The sequence below is a fragment of the Xiphophorus hellerii genome, chromosome 1, assembly GCF_003331165.1.
Source record: "Xiphophorus hellerii strain 12219 chromosome 1, Xiphophorus_hellerii-4.1, whole genome shotgun sequence".
Taxonomy (NCBI): Eukaryota; Metazoa; Chordata; class Actinopteri; order Cyprinodontiformes; family Poeciliidae; genus Xiphophorus; species Xiphophorus hellerii.
Window position 1 is genome coordinate 21,602,456 of NC_045672.1, and position 22,988 is coordinate 21,625,443.

The 22,988-nt window shown below is 38.4% G+C and overlaps 1 protein-coding gene across 2 annotated transcripts in view; it reads right to left on the reverse strand.

The window, feature by feature from the left end:
- Positions 1–1,276: 1,276 nt before the first annotated feature.
- Positions 1,277–22,988, reverse strand: part of LOC116719210 (fibulin-2-like) — a 31,470-nt gene continuing 9,758 nt past the window's right edge. Inside the window, exons 3-17 of one of the 2 annotated variants that reach the window (XM_032561720.1) lie at positions 19,066–19,180; positions 18,643–18,772; positions 14,728–14,908; positions 12,195–12,407; positions 11,375–11,485; positions 10,037–10,138; positions 8,654–8,785; positions 6,164–6,301; positions 5,275–5,415; positions 4,890–5,018; positions 4,047–4,172; positions 3,593–3,709; positions 3,383–3,511; positions 2,869–2,992; positions 1,277–2,110 (exon numbers count right to left, since the gene is read on the reverse strand). In XM_032561720.1, the coding sequence (XP_032417611.1) occupies positions 1,753–2,110; positions 2,869–2,992; positions 3,383–3,511; positions 3,593–3,709; positions 4,047–4,172; positions 4,890–5,018; positions 5,275–5,415; positions 6,164–6,301; positions 8,654–8,785; positions 10,037–10,138; positions 11,375–11,485; positions 12,195–12,407; positions 14,728–14,908; positions 18,643–18,772; positions 19,066–19,180 (2,246 nt within the window). In that variant the 3' untranslated portion in view covers positions 1,277–1,752. The remainder of the gene's footprint in view (positions 2,111–2,868; positions 2,993–3,382; positions 3,512–3,592; positions 3,710–4,046; positions 4,173–4,889; positions 5,019–5,274; positions 5,416–6,163; positions 6,302–8,653; positions 8,786–10,036; positions 10,139–11,374; positions 11,486–12,194; positions 12,408–14,727; positions 14,909–18,642; positions 18,773–19,065; positions 19,181–22,988) is intronic. The other variant, XM_032561787.1, reaches the window with a different exon arrangement.

Genomic DNA, 22,988 nt, shown 5'->3' on the forward strand with positions numbered 1-22,988 from the left:
TTAGTAGTATTTTCATTAGACTTTTAGTGTACCCAGATTGGATCTTTAGAAGAAGAGGTAACTGACCAACACAAACAACACACTGACAAAATGTCCCTTGGAGACAAATCTGAAGCTCACTGCTAACACAGGGAGTCGAGGAAAGAAGGTTAATGGTAGAGCCACATCAAAAGGCAGTGCTTGGGTCATGTTTCTTGATTTAATGAGTACGATGTCTAAAACTGCAAACTAATCACATTTTTGCTTCCACCACTTACAACTTTGCTTCAAAGCCATCCAGCTGGAGCATCATGAAGAAAGGTGCTGGAGTGTGATTTCACCCTGATGAAAGTGAGAGTATTCTGCATTAATTTTCCTTAAATCAGTTCTTCCCTCTCTGCTCCATGGTTTTGAAGAAAGAAATGTATCTGATGCTAAAATAATGCATCATTTATAGTTGTACTAACATTAGCTGCTTTCAATTGATATATTGCAAAGGAAGCACCAGCCATTTTGGATGCCATTTTGCAGCATTGTGAATGCTAATTATAGCGATTTTGTGGATATTTTCCAATTTGCTACTGCGCATTCACTTCCCTTTGGTGTGAGATGAAATTTCCTGTCAGTGGCCCTTAAATCTTTGACAGATATGTGTTTAGCTCCTCTTTCAGGGGCTCCTTAGTTCTCCCTCTCCTAAAAGGTAGCACTACTTTTTCTTGAAGAGCAGATAAAACAAATTAGAGGAAAGAGACATCAGTCAGTGTGCGGGGCCCTGTCATGAACCATGCATACCAGGAGTAACATCTCAGTCACTAAAGGGAAGCTATTATCATGAGTCATGTGAAGAGGAAGGATTGTTAAAGAAACTGTAATTCATTCAGGTGAACAGAAAACTGATATGTGACACAGATTAATATAAATAACCTTTCTGGTAATTACAGAAGCACTAAAAAGTATGTTTAGTATGGAGATCATTATTTGCTTCTGTTTATACTTTTTTATTTAAATTATACAGAGTAAAATGCAATACCTTTTTACTCCTGCAGGTGGAAGTGCAACACTTTTTATCTCGTGTTAAGTTCTTAAGCCCTCATAATAATAATTGGACTTACAAACACTTCTTTTATAATCCATCATTTATTATCTATGAGTTTCTATGAGGTCTGTAGAAAGGATACAGCTTTATTTTTTTCTAAAATATTTGTATAAAATACTATATATATATATATATATAAGGTCTATATATATATATGTATATATATATATGTATATATATATATATATATAAAACCTCAGAATTCAACATAGAAATATGATACATCTACTTGCAATATATTTAATTACAGGGATAAACATTTTTCCATACAAATATGGTAACATTAAATTAAGTTCTTAAACACACACAGGCAGCAGTGCACGTTGCAAAGTAAGACAAAATGTTAGATTGCTCTGAAATAATCTAGACATCAAAATTTGATTATTAGGTTTTAATCTTAGAGGCATTGAGTTTTGCAGAAAACACGTTTTGAAAATATGAAATGTAATATGACAAAATATAACAAAATAAATCAAAACTGGATGATTTATTGCAGTCTTAGTGACAAAAATGACAGGATGTAATCTTTTTAAAATTCTACTTTTCTAGCAACAACTTCCTCAAACAGTTCAAACTCATCACAACAGAGAACGGCATTGTCAAATGTTGATTGGAAAGGACATACAGTAGTTTACTGTATTAACTGTATTCCATAATGGCCTCACCACAAGCACTCATTAGAGTAAATTTGGTGTGATGAAGACGTAAAGCCTGGCTTGGAAGGTGGCAAATTTCCCCTGCCTCCAAAGTTTCATCTCTACTGTGATCAGAAAATCCTGTGGGCTCTGCACCTGTCGCTGTAGGAACACAGCACCAGTGTAGGCATTCAGTTTCCTGGTGCTGAAGTAGTTTTCCTCATTCCCCTCTGTGATAGTCACAATAACGTTGTCTCCAGAGTAGGCGGGAGCCGGACCAATGCGGAAGATCTGAGCGGGGATGACGATGTTGGACTGGAAGCTGAGGTAGTAGTAGGTGATTCTCTGAGGAGAGTTCTGACACTGTAGGTAGTCGAGACAGCTGATCCGCTCACAGCGTCTACAAGCAACGAAGGAAGGAAAAAATGTACATGGAAGGTGCTGTTGCTCAGTTGTACAATTCAAAATTTTTGGAAATTTATTGTTTGTTTAAGTTTGTTTTTTTTAAACTGTGGGAAAGTGTAGAGTAGCTACAAGTAGTCAGTATGTTACCTACAATAGCATTCTGAGATATCTCATTTTTGAGGATCAGGAGGAGAAGTTAATGTTTAAGAAAAGCTAATAACTATAAAAGATGATAGTACTAATATTTAAAACAAGTCAAGAGTTATATTATATTATATCATGTTATATTACATTACATATTTAACACTTACTGGGTCAAGCAGTTTAATTAGAGTTGAATATTAGGAAGGTATAAACTTAAGGTAGTCTGCTGCCTTCAGTGCTGTCCAACCTCTGTTAGTAAACACATTTCTTTGTTTTCAAAAAATACATTGCCATATTCTAATATCAATCAATTGTCAATTGATAATCGTCAGCCAGGTCATTGAGAACAGCAATTTGCAAATCATATTGGTTTTAATGTCTTGCAACTGGGTAAGGTGCTGCCCAAATTGACACAGACATTAAGTAAAACTGATTGTCTGCTGCACAAGTAGTTTTTGAAAACATTAATTTTCAGAGCTTCAGTTTTTTGGAGGAAGTGTTTAATTTTTAGCCAAGAATTGTCTTAGCAATGCTAATCATCTTAGCTATGCTAAATATTGTCTCAATCAGAATTGTGAGCCGGGACTTTAAATTGTTGCTACAACTTACGTGTCAGTCACTTTGCGGAAGTTTGGTGGACAGTTAAGCGAAAGGCAGCGGTACCCTCCTTGGATGTTGTAGCACTTCTCACCCAGAGAGCAGTTATGAGTCCCCGTGGCGCATTCATCAATATCTAAATCAAGGAGTGAAAGAACAAAATGATTGGTTTATTTGCCAAGTGTTCACTACTGGAGTAGTTGATGACATGCAACATTATGATATCCCTTAAAGCTAAAAAACAAGAAAGGTTACCCAGCTGGAAAAAAAATCAAATTAGCAAGACAAGATTTTTAGGCCAATAAAATTTTATAGAGTGTGTAATTATTGTACCACTGTAAGACTACCAATTATTTTTATCTGAGCAGAACTTTCACACCATACTCTGTTAAAGGTAAATGGGTGCTGTGCATTTTCTAAATTAATTTCAGAGAAGAACTCAGTGAGGCAGACCGGTGCAGAATTAGCTGCAAAAACAGTAAATATCTTCCAGTTTGGTGTTGGGAGGAGGGATTAAGTCACTTACCTCTGCAAGAGCGTCCATTTGGGGACATGGCGTAGCCATATTCAGGACACGCGCACTGGTAATTGCCTGGAGTATTCACACACCTGTAGGTACAAAGGTGGCCAATGCTCTGGGAACATTCATCAATGTCTGAATGACAAAGAAGATTAATTAAATTAAGGTATGAATCTCTCATAAGTCTGGTATGAATTTGAGGTTTGAAGTGCCCACCTTCACAGGTGTGTCTATCCTCCCTGAGGTAGTAACCCTTTCTGCAGTAGCATTGGTAGGAACCATAGATGTTGGCACACTCCTGACTGCACTGGCTAGTCAAACACTCGTTCACATCTGCAGATTGGAGGTTAGAACTCATTAGTGTCACAATTCATTTGATCAAAGAATCTTCAATGTTTTAATCAACAAGTATAAACAAGATGTTGTCATTAAGACAATTATACTTTTGGCTGTGTTTTTGCTTCTAGGCATGGCATATAGTGACACTAATCCAACTAATCAAACTTCCAGAACCAGCTTTACCCTTTAAGCCACACTGTTTGTGAATGTACACAAGCTCACTGTCCAGACATGCATATTTTCACACACAAATCTACTAAAAAAAAACCCCCAAAAAACATGCAGCAACACGCACAAACGCTCAGACCGACTGACATTAACAAAAACACACCTTCACAGCTCTTGCCATCAGCAGATAAGCGGAAACCAGAGGTGCACGAGCATTCATAAGAGCCCGGGGTGTTCTCACAGGTCTGGGCACACAGATGGCCAGGGTAGCGCCAACACTCGTTTATATCTGAGGGGAGGAAGGACCATCATCATCATCATCATCATACCTTGGAAAAGGGCGCTTCATGCATGTTGGCACCCATATGTGCAGGTGCATGTGTTAAAGACAGAATGTGCATTCTTAGCGTCCTGCACAAAAGTGTGTATGTGTGCTACTCATCTGTCTGCTGATAGTCTAAACACTTGAGTGGAGTGTATTATTATGAGAATCACAACACAGTGAAACTCGTGCTGAGAGTGAAGCAGCAGCAGCAGTGATCTGTAATCCACTCGCTTATTCAAGAGGCACAAGACTGGACTGCTTCAGAGCCACAATAATAAACAGCAGGCAGAGAATTAAAATGGTCCTCTAGAGCTAAAGGGTGAGAGTGACAAAATTACTAAGAACTGAAGACAAAAAACAAAAACAGAATAAGTAGAAAACTAGAAAAAATCCTGAAGAAGCACTGACGGTGCCTGCTGATGCTGGTGTAGACCTAAAATGCAATAACTTTGGCCTTTAAAACTCATTAGAAATCCGAAACATTCATGTGTCATAATAAGACCATGAAAAATTAAGAATTTTATTTTCATTTCAACCTTAGCAAAAACTTTAAACAAATTATTGATCACACTTAGGTTAGACTTGCTCACATAATTTGCAATGCCATAATCTAAATCTATCATTGAATCTAACACAGAATTTTTGTTCCTTTTGATTAAGCACATATAATGTTCAGCATACCTACGCACATCCTCCTGAATGAATCATACTGGTACCCCGTCCGGCACTCACAACGATATGAGCCAGCCATATTGTGGCACAACTGTCCCTCTGCACATCGATGCAGGCCACTCTCACATTCATTCACATCTAGGAGAGATAAAAAAAAAACTCATAAAGATGTCAAACTCCCAGTACCCAGGTGCCTAATATGGCAACATTTGAAGATTTCCAGTTTAAATATCATAGAAATGATGATCTTCTCAGTCTTTTACCAATGTGTGACTATTTCAGTTAAGCACTCTGCATGTTCCTGTGAGACAAATCTGTTCTGCTCAAATTGACTTTGAGTCTGTATATCAAATCTGATGATTTGTGCATCTTGTGCAATGATTGCAAATCTTACCAACACATCTGGATCCATCAGGGCTTGCATGATAACCACGGCTACATATCATCTTCCTTTGGCAAATGTATGACCCCGCTGTGTTGATGCAGGTAAATCCTGAACTGCATGGCTGGGTCAAAGTAGTACACTCATTGATATCTGGTATGGAGATACAGAGAGGGAAAGAGAAAAAAGGGCAGAAAGCAAAAGATGGGACGAGAACCCTGTAGCCACACAGACAAGGCACGAGAGACCAGGGGGCATTACTTTAGCCACACCGTGCTGTGATATCAAAGCAAACACATCACACAGTCACATTCTCTTGGACAGCTTTGTTGTTGCACTTTCTCCAGTTTGTCATTTCACAGAGCATTTCTGCTGCAGTCCTTTTATAGAGGCGTCTGCTGCCTTGACATGCCCAAGTTCCTGCCCCTGGGGGCTAATTCCACAGCATCAGTTTGTACTGGAGGAGGACAGAGGATTGGCTTTTATCCACCCCCTCTGCAACCCCTCACAGCTACGGCTCTGATCTCCTGTCTGTGTGGCATTTAACCCCTCTGCCACTGCAACAAAATTGATTCATCTGCATGGCGTATAACCATGCATCTTCGTAGACAGTGAGTCATGTGTGGGAAAATTCCTTGGCTGATTCACTCATCGGTTTGAAAATAAGATAAGGGATATCATAATGTTGCATGTCATCAAATTTCAACACAATGCAAACTTTTTTTTTTTTTTTACTTGTCTTTGGCCTGTCAGCAATTATTCAAACTAGAGAGAAATTTATTTGTGAAAGCTTTTGTATATCCATCTATTTCAAAAAATATTATCTTTCTTTCATTTTATTAACTTTTTCATATAATTAGCAGTGACCAATTAATTAATTGTAAAACAAAATCTGTCTTACCTATGCAGTTGCCCTGTGCGTCCTGTTTAAATCCTGCAGGACAGATAGGTTTGGGGTTGCACCTGAATGAGCCGGCTATGTTCAAGCACACAAGCCTGTCTCCACAGTTGTGATTTCCCATCATGCACTCATCAATGTCTGGGAATAAACAGCAACAAACAAATGAAGACAGAGAAAATCACTTACTGTAAATATATTAAGTGGATGTAATGCAGCATATTTCCACTGGATGGCACTGTAGTTCAGTAGTAAACTGAACTACAGTTCAGATCTACAGATGCATCTTGGAAGCATCCTCTTTGCAAGTCAGTCTTAATACAATTAAAATACACAGAATCTTTCTATTATTATTATTATTTGATGAATACTGCTTATAAGTAAAAACAACAGTGGACCTACGCATCATTCAATTCTTTCTATGTGACATTGATAAATGCAAAACCCTCCTCCAGAATAATCCACCACCTGTATCCTGAAAGATTTATGTTTTCTAAATCAATCTTGCCCATCTGCTGTCAATGTATAAAATGAAACTTTGAAATCTTTGAGGACAAAAAAGTTATTATGATTTTGCTTTGGTTTCTAGCGGGTTTGCAGGATTTTGGCGCAGTAGCAGCTGAAAAGAAGCCCATTAGCTGCAAGCCTGCAACAGACAGGCCTTCACAGATAAGGTTAGTTTTTAGGAGCAGGAGAGTGGGACTGTGCACTTTTCAGTTGACATAAACATGATTCTAAGAAAAAGAAAAACACAAGTTAAAAATGAGTAAGAGAACAGCAACCTCCCTCACAGAGAACAGGCAAACTGAGTAAAATAATGAAACACAGGTTTGTAATATTTGAATAAATTTACCTCTGTCCTAATCCTTTTACTCATAACACAAATGTTGAAAGAGCAGGGCATACAATAATAAAATATGACCCCAATGTTTAAGACAAATGTATCTTTCTGATGCATTGTTAACAATGCTTTGAGATAATCTTCTTAAATACATAGAAGATTTTGATTTTGATGTAGAAAAAACCTCCAATGTAGCAAAAGAGCTTTACAGTATAACCTTGTTATGTGTCTCTAAAGAATCCAGTATATAACAGGAAAAGCAGTTCAAACATTATCCAATACACAAATTTCCTTATAAGACAAGACATAAGGAAATTTGCATTCAGTCAATTGTTTCTTTGTTGTAACAATGCTTATTGACAATAAATCTCATACTGCAGGAAAGCGTGTTTGCTTCCCTTTAAATTTAAAAAGGTGTCCAATCCACCCTGCTAATACTTAACATCTTGTTCTGCCAAGCTGATCTATATAGTATTTGGATTTGAAGTCCACTAAGCGGAGTTGCTGACACATTTTTTATGGGCTCAACCTACATACTCAAGTCTGTGGCTCAACCCCAATTTTTTTTTTTCTGAAGAATGAGGCAACATTTAAGGGAAAATAAATAAAACTAACCTTCTCCCATAAAGGCTTTATAATTCCTCGAGGGAGTACAAGGTCAGCTACACTGAATGTGATTTGAAATCTTTAAAATGAGATGGCCAGAAACCATCCAGAGCAGATGCATCTGTTTTTGGCATAATCTACAATATATCTCAAAATCACAGGTGAAACACCAGAACATGGATGGACCATTAAAGCTAAAGCATTTGTGCTGAGTTGTTCCCAATCCTTCTGTATTTTTCCCTCTGTGTCTTATTTATTACTCATAAACAAGAAATAAAGAAACTTGAACTCTTCCGTTTAAAGCAGAGACTGGGCTTGACTTTGTGCTGGTACATAAAAGGAACTTTAAGACCTTATACTTCAATAGCACCCGTAACAAAATCCCTTGAGTACTTTGAGTAGAATATATCTATTTTGCAGTCCCTGTTTCTGCCAGTTGTTCAAAGATAACAAATAACCACAGAGGACTTGTTATAAGAATCAACCTCCATTAGGAGTGAGGATTAGCTGGATCCATGAGCCTGAACCATTGAACCCCATGTACGGCGGAAAATAGCCCTCATAGTCCATCTGAAACACCCTCATCATGAAGACCCTTTTCTCATGAACACCGCTGCAGCTTTGGGAATGAGACTTCTGAAAGGTCCCAATTTATGGAGCATGGAAATAATGAGACGTATTGGGAGGATTACTATTACAATCTCAAGGTTGGGTGCTGCCCACAACGACCACACAGGCAAGCCTTTTAAGAGTTTGTTAATAGCAAACAATAACAATTGAGGCGGTAAAAAAAAAAGGTCATCGTTATGCTTCCTTGTGTGGGCTGACATTTTAAGTTAAATAATTTGTATATTTGAGGGGATGGGGGGTTTGTTTAATGTGCAATGCCTAACTCCCAGGGGAGGTACAGCAGATTATTCTTGAACAATGCACTTTCCTGACATTGTGAACATCCAGCTATACAAAATCCCTCCCTTGGTAAAATGGTCACAGTGGGTGGAAGTGAGCCCACTGATACAGCTCAGTGCTGATAAAGTGAAGAGTACCTTCACAAATGTCGTTGCTGATTTGGTATCCAGGCAGGCAGGTGATCAGTCTCTGACAGACATAACTCCCCCTTGTGTTCACGCAGCGCTCGTTAAGCTGGCAGCCATGTGCAGACAAACACTCATCCACGTCTGCAGAAAAGAATCAAGACGCTTCAGGATACAAACAATGACAGGCGCATAGAACGCAAGGACAAGTAAAAAGATTTAGAGAAAGCAGACAAGAAGATGTACAATAAATGTCAACAACTGCGAGTTCTGAATGTGACAGTCGGCAGTTAGAAACAGATTAAAGAGACAAGTCAGAGCCTCCTTCAGCAGAGAGATAGAAGACAAAGAAACTGAGAATAACATTTATACAATAAGAAATTTGTCAGCACTCGGAGCCACTCTCTGTGCCACTTTCAACAGCCAGCTGATGTGAAGCAGCAGATGGAACCGTGGTTATGGCTTAAATCTTATAAGTTTGACCTAAGAGACAGCTTGGACAGACACTTCATTGTTCAGGAGATGTTTGGTTTCTTTCCACCATTATTCGGAGAGGAGAATAATGGTTTCTAAGATAGTGTGTCACAGTGCATGGATGATTGGATGGATTATTTTATAGTTATTCTGACAAATTGATATGGTCTGATCTAAAGCAGTCTCTAAAAAAATCTCTGACTGTGTGTGTAGGGTTGTTGTCTGGCTGCAGGGTGAACTTCCGCTCCTGTCAAGGACAGGTTTTCTTCCACAATTACTTGATAGATGTTTTGCTCAGGTCGATACACAGCAGTAGCCCTCCAACATATGTTTGCATGTTTTCCAAAGGTTTTGGTTTCCTCTGACCAGAGGAATTAAAAATTTGAGTTAATTGCACACATGTGAATGTATTTTACAGTAACACCACAAGCCCACTGCTGCCTAAGAGGTTCCACTGTGTTGAAAGAACATCAACAAGACATCAACCAATGTGTCTGAGTGAAGCAGCCAGCAACCCAGATTCAGTTACACCAGTTCATTGATCAGGAGATGATCATTCTCTGTCCGCCATAATTTTTGGTGGAATATAATAACTATATATAGTATGCTGCTGTTGAGATAGACTTTGATGATGTCTGAAAAGTTGGAATAATCCATCAATTATAGACAGTTCAGGAACAAGATGAAAACTTCTCCCACAGGGGATTAGAGCTGTATCTCCTCTGCAAATCGTAAGGCACTGATGAGTGAAAGAGACAAATCAGGGCCAGACAGTCTCTGCAGGACAGCTTCACCAACTGGAAACAAAATTCCTCTGAAGACCGGGGTATGGGATAATTTTCAATCTACTGTTCACATCTGTCACCACAGATTTCCAAATGGAATTACTTTCTGCATTATTATGACATTTCAGCTCATTACCATCGCATGAACGTCCATCTGCTCTGAGGGAGAAGCCTAAGGAGCAGGAGCACTGTGGCCTTCCTCCCACTGGGGTGCACTGTTGCTCACAAATGCTGTTTCCTGAAAAATATTGAAATATTTTGTGTCATTAGCTTACACAGCAATTTTGATACAATAAAACACACAAGAGCCTTTGCAGGAGCTTTTAAAGCTTCACCAATTCACTCTTATGCTGCAAAAGCAACATCAAGGTATACTAGCTTAACAAGCTAACTCATAATAACATGTTTTGATATTCCAAAGCTTGGTCCACACTGGAACTAACCTATGACCATAATGTCATCATAGAGCCTAAATAAGGGCAAGTATCTAAAAAAGTAGTATTACCCTTGAGCTTTTTACCATTTTGTCACAGTACAACCACAAATATCAGCATATTTCATTGGGATTTTGTGTGGATGACCAAAACCAAGTGTTAACAATGTGAAAGTCTGGTATGACCCCTCACTAAAGTAACAACTAACTACCTTCAAAAGTACCTGTACTACTAAATGGAGTCCGCCTATGACTGTAGGTTTTCAAAGTGACATTGGTGAATGCACAGAACCAAGGAAAATGTCTGGCATGTCAGGAATAAAGTTTTGCTTTATAACATAGCCCAGTCTAAGGTTGAAAAACATCTCAAACAAAATATTGTTCAATCCATAATCTGTCAATTAAAATAGTTTGGCACAACTACGCCAACCCACCAAGATGAGTCTAGTAGTTGAGAGATAACTCTAGAAGCACCGTAGAGATCCAAAGTTCAGAATTGTTTTACAGACACTATACCACCATGGTGTAACAAAGTAATAAAAGCTTAGTTTGCAATCTGCCACATTTAGGAGGAGAACCTACATTCAAAGAACAAATATATTGCAAAAGAACTAACACTGCTTCTTTTCCTGACCATTCCCATTGTGAACCATGAAGGTGGCAGCATCTTATTCTGGGGATGTGCTTCTTCAGCAAAGAAGTAGAGGGGCTCAAATTTTCAAAGATTATATTTATCATGTTATGCTTTCACAACATAATGACAGTTTTAACAAATATCTTTAAAAAAGATTGTTTATAAAAGTTAAAATTCAAAGTACTGAATAAAAATTTAAGTATGTGGCTGCAATAAGACAAGCTGCAATAAAGTTATATACACTTTTGCAAGTCACTGTATTTGATTTGTGTTTTTTACACTTTATGGAAAGAATAATTTTATGGAAACCTGTGCAGGCTCCTCAACTGAACGTATTTATTTAGTTTCAAAGTGACAAAATTGCTCATTGTGAGCTGCTCCTTCTGTAATTAAGCCAAATGTCTAACCTTCACAGGGGTTGAGTGGGACAGAAGGCTGGGTGGGAGGTGGAAGTGGAGAGGTGGTTTCCACTGCTGCCTGATTAAACTCCTTCAGACTGTTCTCCTCATCCGTCCTCTCTGCACAAACATGAGTAAAGAAAGAAAAAGAGAAATAAACGTAATTGCAATCACTAATCCCAACCCTCTGTCCTGTACTGTGGTCTTAGTTACAGAGTTGTCAAATAATTGCATTTAAATCCAATAATGTAAGACAAGTGGCTACGGATGGAAGTTGTCACTCCACTGGAGGTGAAAAAGGAATAAACACTGCCTTCAGACAAACATTTGGGTTTATTAGTAAGCTCCATACCTCACTGTAATTTGCTGAGAGCTCTGGCATTAGTATCCTGTTGAGACAGGCTTGTGTTGCTGATTAAAGTCTGCTCTGTTGCAAAGTAGCTGAAAATACCTCTTAACTGTTCATCCGAGCAGACACGTCAGATTTTTTGGCTTCAGCAAGAAGTGAGAACAAAAATGAGAAGAAGAAAAAAAAATGAAACAGTGTTGAAATGCCTTTTGACAGCAGAAAAAGATGTGAGTAAGATCCAGGAACAGGATGGAAGTATAAAAATAGAATAATTGTTATTAGGCCCTGCAGAAAGGAAGGAAACCAAATAGGTCCGAAAAATAAAACACAATGACAGATGGGGTCTTTCTGACATGCATACGAGCCAGGCCGTAAATCTCACTTTAAAGAGTAAATGACACAGAAGGCTGCTCCCGCTTTGTGTGTTTGCGCCACTGGAAAATGTCAGAGACAAACCACGACTTGTGGTCTCCGTTTTACCTTGCGCACAAGTGAAAGCGTCCTCCTGCAGCACGTAGCCGGGGTAGCACTCGCAGCGGTAAGAGCCGGGCGTGTTGATGCATCGCTGGTGGCAGATGTTGCCCTCATATATCAGGCACTCATTCATGTCCTCGATGGGTCCCTCAACGGCATTCTCACCATCCCGCTCCTCGCCGATGGAGAAGGCCTCTTTAGGATATAGGCTGTCTGAGACTGAAGCACAAGGATAATTAATGTTTGAGTGGCCTTTCAGAACATACAGGTGCGCCTCAGTAATTTAGAGCAGGGGTCCCCAAAGTCGGTCCTCGAGGGCCGGCATCCTGCATGTTTTAGTTCTCTCCCTGGTGGCACCACCAACCTTTTCAGCATGTCGGTGTTCTTCTTAGGCCTTCTAACGAGCCATCATTTGATCCAGGTGCGTTAAACCAGGGAGAGAACTAAAACATGCAGGAGGCTGACCCTCGAGGACCAACTTTGGGGACCCCTGATTTAGAGTATCGTTGAAAGGACATTTGAATTCAGTATTTCAATTCAGAAAGAAATATCTATGTGACATACAGCTTCATTATACAGAGTCATGGATTTGAAGTGTTTATTTTGGTTCATTTTGATGATCATGGCTTCAGCTAATGAAAACCTAAGATTCAGCTTCTGAGAAAATAAAAAATGAAAAAAGGAATTTCTTTTCTAATCCAAAAATGATGGCCTCCTGAAAAGTATTTCTATGCACTGTTCAGTAGTTGCACTTCATACTTGGAGTTTGTTTTGCACAAATCCCTTTATTAAAACAGTGATGTATATGAGGATTTAAGTTTTCTTTGTGTTTATTTTAGGTTTCTGTGTCTATCGAGTCTCTGTGTTGTCTTGTCTACCCCTTGATTGTTCCCAGCTGTGTCTCGTTCTCTGATTACCTTCTGTGTATTTAATCCCACCTGTGTTTCTTGTTGGGTCCTTGTCTGTGTCTGGTCTAGCCGTCTGGTTATGTCAAGTTGCCTTGTCAGTCTTCAGTTGTTACTAGTTGTGAGCAATAGCTTTCCGCTCATCTGTGCTGCCTGGATTATTGTGTTTTTGGATCATTAAATCATCACTTCTTCATTCCAACCTGGGTCCTCAGCGTCTTCCTCACCACCTCATCCAACCGCATATCATGACAGAATAGTGATGATCAGGTGTTAAGGAAGCCCAGGTTGCTTGAATAGTAGCCTTCAGCTCTTCTGCATTTTTGGCTATGTTGCCTCTTGTCTGCTTTACCTGCTCTTTATCTCTCCACTTCATAGATTTTCTATGGGGCTCAGGTAAGACAAGTTTGCTGGCCATTGAAGCAAAATTATGTCATGGTCATTAAAGCAGATATTAGTGCTTTTGGCAGTGTGGGCAGGTGCAAAGTCCTGCTGGGATCGGCATCTCCATAAAGCTCATCAGCAAAAGTATTTTAAGATTTTCTTCTAAACAGCTCTTCTGACTTTGGGTTTGATCAAACATAGTGAACCAACAGCAACATGATGACATGGCTCCATAGATCATCACCGACTGTAGACTCTTCACACTGGACCTCAAGCAGCTTGGATTCTGTAAGATAAAGTCTTCCTCCAGACTTTATCTTTATTTCACAATAAAATGCAAAACCCAGTCTGAGTCTATTCTTTTCTTTTCCCTATCCAAGGCAGGATGCTTCAGATAGTGTCTTTGGTTCAGAAGTTTGATGGTGGCAGACCATGGCAGGTTGTCCTAAACCTGCAGGTGTTTGGTGTTACTTACCATATTCTATTCAGTTTCCTGCATTTATTATTCTTCAAAGTTACTGCTTCTGTTCTGTTCAAAGTTCTTACTTTCATTAAAAAAACACTAGTTTATCTCTGTAGTTGGGTTTCTGTGAGGAACCTTTTCAAATGCATGTTTCCCATCTATCTATTTGTCCAAAAACATAGTTATAATGAACCAGTAAATATTATATTACAAATAGAGAGAGATAGTTTTGTATTATATTTAATATTTTATTTTATACTTTACTTTTTACAGAATAGAACAAACAAATTCAAAATAATTCACATCCAATGTAAGCTCCACAGCAATAATGAACTTGTTGCTCTGTCTCTGATTCCTTCATAAATCAACTTGCTGCTGGGTGAGCAAAACTTTTGGCATGAATAATAAATCCAAACTATCCTCTCAGTGAAATATTCCTTATCACCCTTGACCACAAGGCAGAATATTTTTCACTTTTAATATGAGTTGAGCCAAAATTTTCAGCTTGCTTAAGCCAACTCAATTTACAGCTGCAACAAAATGCAGTATGTTACTGGAAAAGTACAGAATACAAGGCATAGCAGCACGGGAGATGGTAGATCTCTAAGAATTACAGCACACAGGGTGAGCGAGGCTATTAGGTGCAGCAGGGTGAAAGGACTGTGCGACAGTGATTCATTTTAACAACCATTTCAAGGTTAATTCATTATTCTTACCAATAAGCCGGACACCGTACTTTAGGCTGCATTTAAGACTTTGCATCATTATGTTTGCTAGCTTGCATTACCTTTTACTGGGAGCAGAGTTGGGTCCAGAGCAGGCCTGTCTCTGACAGTTTGTGTCCCCTCAGCCTGCTTGCAACAGTTTAGAGAGACATGATGGCAGTGGAGACCAGGGTACTGGTGAGCTTCACAGCGATGACCAGCTCTGTGGAGCTGCAGCCCGAGAAAGCAGCAACTGCAGCACTCCTGAAGTTCACACAAACCAGGCTTTAATCATGCAGTGTTCAGGTTTTTTTTTTTAAAGCTATTTACACAAATAAATCATAGAAATATTTCAGCTAATGCATTAAGACTTGTGGACATATTGTATACTAAATTAGAAAACCTTCCTTTAATGACACAATAGACAGGCTGGATCTCTTTTGTGGACTTCTGTGTCTGGGCGCTCAAACTTCTGAACTGGTTGTCACGCAGTCATGTTTATAAAATGTTGTATCCAAGCGCCACATTTTTAATGAGATGTTTATCATGGCAATCATTAAATTCTGGGCAGCAAGTGGTCGGCCACAAAGGGACCAGTTTTCTGTCATCATTTGCCAAATCGTGTTTATTGTGACTCTAGCTTTTCATCATGAATTTCCTGCTTCCCCCTAAATACGTTTTGAACTGTCTAAGTGTATCCCAGGGTTTTGCCTTTACACCTCACAATTGACATTTATAAATGTTGCTCTATTAATATTTTATTTCAGGGTCCTGGTTTTATTAAACTCCTTGTTATAAATTCTGTGAAACTGCCCGCCTGCCTACAGATAAATCTGACTCCAGCATTCTGCATTTGGATTCTCCATTTTTCTTTTTGAATCATAAAATATCTAATACCCTAAAACCTATTTCACCTTGAATTAATGCCAACAAAACTGAACTGAACAGCAATATTTGATTATTGAGACTTAAATTTCCTGGACATGGTGAGTTACTGACAGATCCTGTTTTTGGAAGCATGAAAACATATTGGTTCCCAAAGCTTTATGTTAATAATAACTGATTTCAATCTGTCTCTGTCTCTAAATTTACTTTATAGCTGATGCAGCATTCATTTGACCCAGCTTCTCTATGTTAACCACACCTCCCCATCATTTAGCTTCATTAGAAATCTTCCTTTCTTCCTGATGCGGCAAAGCGTGGCAAAGTGCTCATTTTAATGGTTGTTAATTGCTCAGTTCATTTTGAAGATGCCCCCCAGCTAACAAGGCAATATGCATAATGTGACATTTATGGTTACCTGGGGATAATTTCTCTATATTTTCTTGATTACGTATCTTCCCCCAATATGTAGTTGCCATTCTACATTCAATTCAACCAAAAAAAAAAAAAAAATCTGACAGTCTGTGTAAAATGAAACACAATTATTGTGTTTCATTTTACACAATGATTGTCTCAGAATAAACTTTGCCTACTGTAGAAATACTTTAAAATGTGACTCACTTGGCAGCTTTCTGGACTTTTTCAGGATTTGAAATAAAAAAACTAAAATTTGAAACTACTATGTTTGGGAATTTGGGAGAAATTAATGCATGATAATCAGATGTTACAAGTATTATAGATCATGAAATACAGAGCAGGTTGCATGGTGCGTTGCTATTGCCGTACAGCAAACAGGCTTGGAGTGTTTCTGCATGTAGTTTGCATGATTTGTTTATCACAAAATGATCCAAAGAAGTGCTGTAGGTTGGGGTTCCAGTGTGGGAAAATATGGTTTTAAGTTTCTCTACATGTCAAAACAGCAGTAAATTGCCCCTTTTCCACAATTTCATTATTTGTGAAACATACACACAATTGTTTATTGTCAAATTTCTGGCAAAGAGAAGGCTGGCTTTTACAGACCCCCGTAATGATGTTTTTGGCAGGACTGATAACTGGAATGACGTGGGTATTCTGGAGTTAATCAGTAGTTTGATTCTTTATGGAAATGCAGGTGCAGGAACACCTTCATATCCATCTTCCAAAATATGTGAGGAGTTTATTTAGAAGCCTTGTATTCAAGTGAAGTAAAAATGTAAAACATTTCCCAGTCAGTGCCAGATGTGGCACATGTTGATCAGCTTCTGTTTATCCTATATGTCACCTGAAAGACACTCTCAGGATCACTTTGTGAAGTTCCTACTAATTGAAAGTCATACAAAGTAAACTTTACCTCTGTACTCAAGGTTTTGGAAGAGATTATGATTTACATTGCAAACTGCGTGGGGGGCAATGGTATGATAATGCTGCCAACATGCCTGGAGTATAAAGAATACATAAACAAAATCAACCTCCTAAACATGTTTGCTGAACACACCGTGAGTTTGGTTGGAGTCAGTGTTAACTGATGTTTTGAGACAGCTGATTTTTTTTTTTTTTCCCAGTTTGTGTGTAACCTATTTAACTTCTGCTCCCATTCGACACCAAGGTGGAAGGTGGTGACAGATGAACTGCAGCCGATTGAAAACAAACACAGTGAAACACTGAAGCCGCTTTGCAACACTAGATGGCCTGCACATGCAGATGCCACACTTAACTATGTAAATATTCAAAAATTACAAGAGGATTTTGTAAATGACACTAATCAAATGCAGCAACTAGAAATGAAGCAAGATCACATAATAAAAAAATGGGCAGGCTTGAAACAGCCTTCATGTGCACATTGTGGTGTTGCCTTGCAGGCTGTTGAACTGGACCTGTGTAAAGCTGTGGATTTGGAGAGATCCTAGTGGGACTGAGAGATCAGCTTTATAAGTCTGAGTCTGAAGCCAAGTGGCTGTCTCCAACAGTTTCACAAGTCATTCAAACACCAAAAAAAAAAAATACAAAAGCATTTTTGGAAAAAGCACCACCTGAGATTTTGAATTATCAGCTCAATAAAAATTCTTCACCAGAGGTTTTTTTTTTTTTGTGGTGGTTGTTGATAGAAACTGATCACAGGTACACTCCACATGATCATCTCAAGAATACATTTGGCTTCCTGACAACTTCTCTAATGTCACAGTACTAGAGTGAAGAAACAAAGCCATTCATCTCCACTTTAAATATTCAGCTGAGATGGAGCTGGAGTTTGGGGAAACGACTGTCCATTGTATTCATGGTAAAGGCATCATATTTGTTCCATTTTGCTTTTACAGCAAATTATAGAAAAACAAACCTACAGTACATCTTTCCAAATGTGTACATTTCATTCAGGCTTTACCTGACATTCCCTGTCCAAAAGACAAGTGGTGAGGGATCATCCTCTAAGCTTAAAAAAAATCAGACACAGATCTGGAACAGGAAAAACTGAATCATTTGACTCTGGCACTGGACTTCAGAGATCTTGTCAAAAACTTTGCTGTAAAACAAATCCAGAAAAGTAGGCATCTTTTCAGGTTTTTTTGACTCATTATTGAAAGAGTTTGGTATTATTGGTTAGAGTACTTTCAAAGCTGTAGTGTTGCCTGATCTCTCATTTTTAGGAACATTATTTATTTAAAGCCATGTTCTGTTCATGTTCTGACTGGCTTGACATTTATTTCCTTTTCTTTTTACAAAGTACCGTAGTAAAAAAACTGAGTTTAAGTTTTGATACATTTACTTCCACTTGTAAAGGACTTATAAATGCAGTGTTAGTGCTTGTTCATATCGTTTAATAAAAGTATGTCCATTCAAGGATTGTATTTTATGATGCAGAGAACATATTCTGATTTGAAACCCTACTTTATAGTTCTGTGCTACCAGAAACCATTTCAGGGTAATTTGTAGTTTTTGACAAACAGCTTAATAAATATGGCATCACTAAGCTGAATAATATGAGGTCATGAGGTACATCAAGAAATGTTAGAGGAGTGGGTTTGGGAATGTTGTGACTACTGACACAGAGGTTATAATTACATGTTTTATTACTTTAGGGAAGTCAGTTATTATGGGATTTGTTGAGACTTTTGCCCTGGTACCTGTTCCTGGATACTTGCCTTATAGGAATCCATCCCACATTTACTGCTGGCTTCCTCCCTACAGAAGCTTCCTGCTCTGGCTGCCTCAATTCCCGCCAAGCACTGCCGTTCTTTCAGAGAGCCGAGACAGCACTGTTGTTGGGCGGTCCTGACAGAGAGAGGTGCACATGAGAAACGACTGTGGCCATTTCTAGACTGCAACCGTGGCCATCCAGGAGCAGAAACTGTCCTCCCGAGGGTTGCCACAGAGCTGAATGAATTGTGGCTTCAAGTTTCCAGAAGTTTAATTATGAGAAACTTGAAAGCCAGCTAAATAATAAAAGCAAAACTAAATTCAAAATGACTGGTATAGTAATGTAATACTTCTGTAAGGCACATTTTTTTCCCATTATATCACCTTGTTTCCAGGTTCAGTGCTTCTACGTTACATAATGAGCTCACCAGCAAATGGTGCGCCTATCATCCGTGGGTGGCTTCATGTTGCTGCAGTGGCCATTAGCCGAAGCCCATTTTTTCCCGGTCTCACAGCAGGTCTTCACCAACTCTTTGACAGACACTGTAAATGAAACACAAACAGCTTCATTGCACCCAGTGATCAGTGTGCCTGGTCCCTTTTAAAATTCTTGTCAGTTTGTCCCTTATGTTGCTGAGCAAAAGGCAATTTTCCACTCTGGTGGACAAAAAGATTTATTCTATTCTAGTATATCCAATTAGGAGAGAAAAATTTGTTTACACTCTGAAGTTAAAGTTTACTATCTGAAGTCTTAGTGCGTGAGAAGCTGCAAAATTTGATTAGTGATATTATCAATGCAATCATATCTAATGTGTTCTGCAATGTTGTTACATAGCGATGTTCTTATTTGGAGGACTGAACAAAGAGAACTCCAAGTGTAGCATGTATTTTTTTTCTTCTGTACATTATTTCAAAGCAATGCACAGATCAAAACCTGTATCATCCAACTTCTCGGGTAAAATGCACAAATATGTTTTAATTTGATACCTGGGGATTTAAGGATTTAGTCTCTGTGCGACTATGTGACACACAACCAATGTCACTCATATCCACAAAAAAAGGTATGTTTGTTGGCTTTGTTCACATGGTGGCTATAAATTATTTATCAAACAGCATTTCATTTCAGATGAAATGTTTCTCTTCAAATCCCAATGAAAGGAGAGAACACAAACCTTTAGATTCAAGGCAGTCTGCTGGTGTTGAAGGTAATTTCTCTGGAGTTGAGAATGAATAGCCCAACCAACTGTGCTATTGGGAATTATGCAACAAAATTAAAAGAAAAAGGAAAAAAGGCAACTCTCTTAAGGTTTTAATTGGATTCATAGGCTGTTCTGATGGTCTGTTGCAAAACAAGTTTCAAACAAGGGCACAGGTCACAGGGTAATATATACTGACTGTGAAAGATCTGTAAAAAGCTTTAAATAAATTAATCTTGTCAGTTCTTCACCACTTAAGTAATCTATCAATTCCTGTTTCCCTGAAGCACAAATAGGATGTGTCACAAGGCCCCATTTCTCTTAAGCACTCTTCAAAATAAGAGAGAGAACACAGCAGATGTGTGGCGGCCTTTTTAAGTCAGGTAATGCCTAAAAAATATAACTGCTTCCTTGAACTGGATTGTATCTATATAGGAGTAATTACAAAATTTAAAACAATTGGAAATGTGAGAGAGGATCCATAATGATGTGGGGTTTTTTTCCCCTTTGGGAATGTAAAAAAGAATAAAAAAAATATCTTGATAATGGGAAGTTATTATGTCTTTTAAAAGGGTTATGATCCAAAATATGGCCTAGAGCACCCCTACATCCACTGATTTCTAGAAACTGTCTATTCTATAGAGAGCTTTTTTCTTCTGTTTTGTTTGTTTGCAGGTCTGCTGGGGCACCTTGATGCACAGCTGAAATCATGAACTCCTTCTCAGTAGACTGCCAGTGGTTCACACTAAAATTAAGAAAGTGGTGGCAATAAACTGTTCGACAACCATCAGTAAAATCAAAGAAGAAATCAAAGAAGTTGACTGCAAAAAAGTTTCAGTGATCCAGTGCCACACCCCTTCCCAAGTTAAATTTAACCCTGTCAGAACAATTTGATGACTAGATCTACTTGTTTGCTGACCTGTTTAATTTCAGGATATCTTGTGTTTAGATGGTGAGTTTGGTAGGTGTTCTTTGTCTTTTTCTTTCCGCTAGTTCTTTCCTATTTCATGGTAAGCCAGGGAGATTAGGCATTGTACTTTTGGTGTTTTTATAAATAAGGAATATTATTTTCAGTCACAAGGAGTTCTTCTTGTTGTTGTTCTCTTGGCCTTAGAGACCCTAAAGTGTATGGCTTCGCTTTTTAAGTTATGTGTGAAATCCTGAACTGAAAGTTACATCACTTTTATGCTGAGCTAGGTTTTGTTCAGAAGTTGTTGGTTGCTGGATTTATTTTATGCATTTTGTTACATCTCCTAGACATTCATTTTAAAGGTTGTAAAAGACACAGAAAAACATTTAGGGTAAACTAAGGTGAGTATAAGAGAAGAACCAGGACTACTACATACAGCTATATATATAGTGTATACTTTTAAAGGTCAGAACTTCATTGATTTTATGTATTCAAATTAAAGATTTGCTTATCCAACTGCTGCAAGGCGTTTTTTTTAAGACAATGGGTGTCAATAACTAAGGATATTGTTGGACGGACTCAAGCATCAGTTTAGTGATTTTTTTCTCGTCTACCTCCTATGATTGAAAGGATGTTTTTCAAAGAAAAACTTGAAAAGCAACAAAATCAGACCAAAGCAATTACACAGACCAGTGCAAGTGATTGGTGCAATGTGCTTCATTTAAAGTTTTAGAAAGGAGAAAATGTAAACCTTGTGGGCCACCACGGCTCTTTGATACACAACTACAGCGTCTGAGGAAGCTGTGCAGTTAAACAAGTCCCTTTGAACCTGTGTGAAAGTATATTTATTAAAAGACAGCAAACATAATCATTTGCCCTCATTCTTCTGCTTCCTTTTCATTTTCTCCTGAAGGAATCAGCGAACACAACACACATTTTATCCAGGTGTTCACACTGAATGGAGCATGAGGTTCCATTATATGTCAGATGCTTTCTAAGGATTATGCTTCCACAGAACAGCAACTGTGAAATAAAAATTTTTCAACCGCACTATGACAGATCTTTCAGCTGCTCTTTCTCCTTGACAGCACTTATAATTAAACCTGAATCCAGCTGTGCAACAATTAAACACTGGTTTATTGTGCTTCAACAAAAGAGATCCAAGTTACAGTATACTCTTAACATGTCTTTTATCTCTTCTGTAGCCTGTCATTACCTCTTCATTAGACTGACAAGAACACCAGATGCTTTGCTTTTTTATGACAGTTCCAAACTAGTGAGATTATTCGCATTGAAAATGTCGAACAATCAAAAGGAAACAACTCAAAGCACGTACATTTAGCATATACCAAAGGTATATCTAAAAAAATGTATATCCTTAAAAAGTTAAGTATTTTGTCACTTGTTTCACAAAGGGAATTCTTTATATATAGAATCATAACACAAAGTGAAATATTTCAAACTTTTATTTCTTGTTATTTTTGATGATTTATAGATCACAGATAGTAAAAAAATAAAATAAAATTCAGTGTCTCAGATTTAGACCACTGAAAAAGTGAAATATTGGAAACTCATTGTGTCACACCCTAATCAGCTAATTAACTCAAAACACCTGCTATGGTTGCCCAGATGTCCAGAGGACAGTCATCAGGAGGGGAAAAGGTCTTTGTGAAATAAGCTGGATGTTCGCAGAGTGCTGTGTCCAAGCATATTCATAGACAGTTGAGAGCAAGGAAAAATGTGGTAGGAAAAGATGCACCAGCAACAGGGAGAACCGCAACCTTGAGAGGATTATCAAGCAAAATCCATTCAAGAATTTGGGGGAACTTCACAAGGAGTAGACTGAGGAACCCACTACATGGATAAATCCTAAATGGGCTACAAGCATTTTACCGGAATTAAAGAGAAGAACTTAACTGTTGCTCAGAAGACACTTTTTCCAAAGATGATCTTAGGAACAAAAGTAATTATTTCATTCTTTTTCTGTGTTGCCAAAAAGTGGTCACACATCTCTTTAACCCAGGGGTGTCAAACTCAATTTCACCAAGGGCCACTTCAGCATATTGGCCACCCTCAATGGGCCACATTGACGGTATAAATCAGGAATGCCCAAGTGCAGTCCTCCAGACTGCAACTTTTAGATGCGTCCCTGCTAAAACATACCCCAGACAAAAAGTTGACTTCCCTCATTAGCAGCAACTCAGTTCTGTAGAGGCCTATGAATGAGTCAATGATCCAGGTGTGT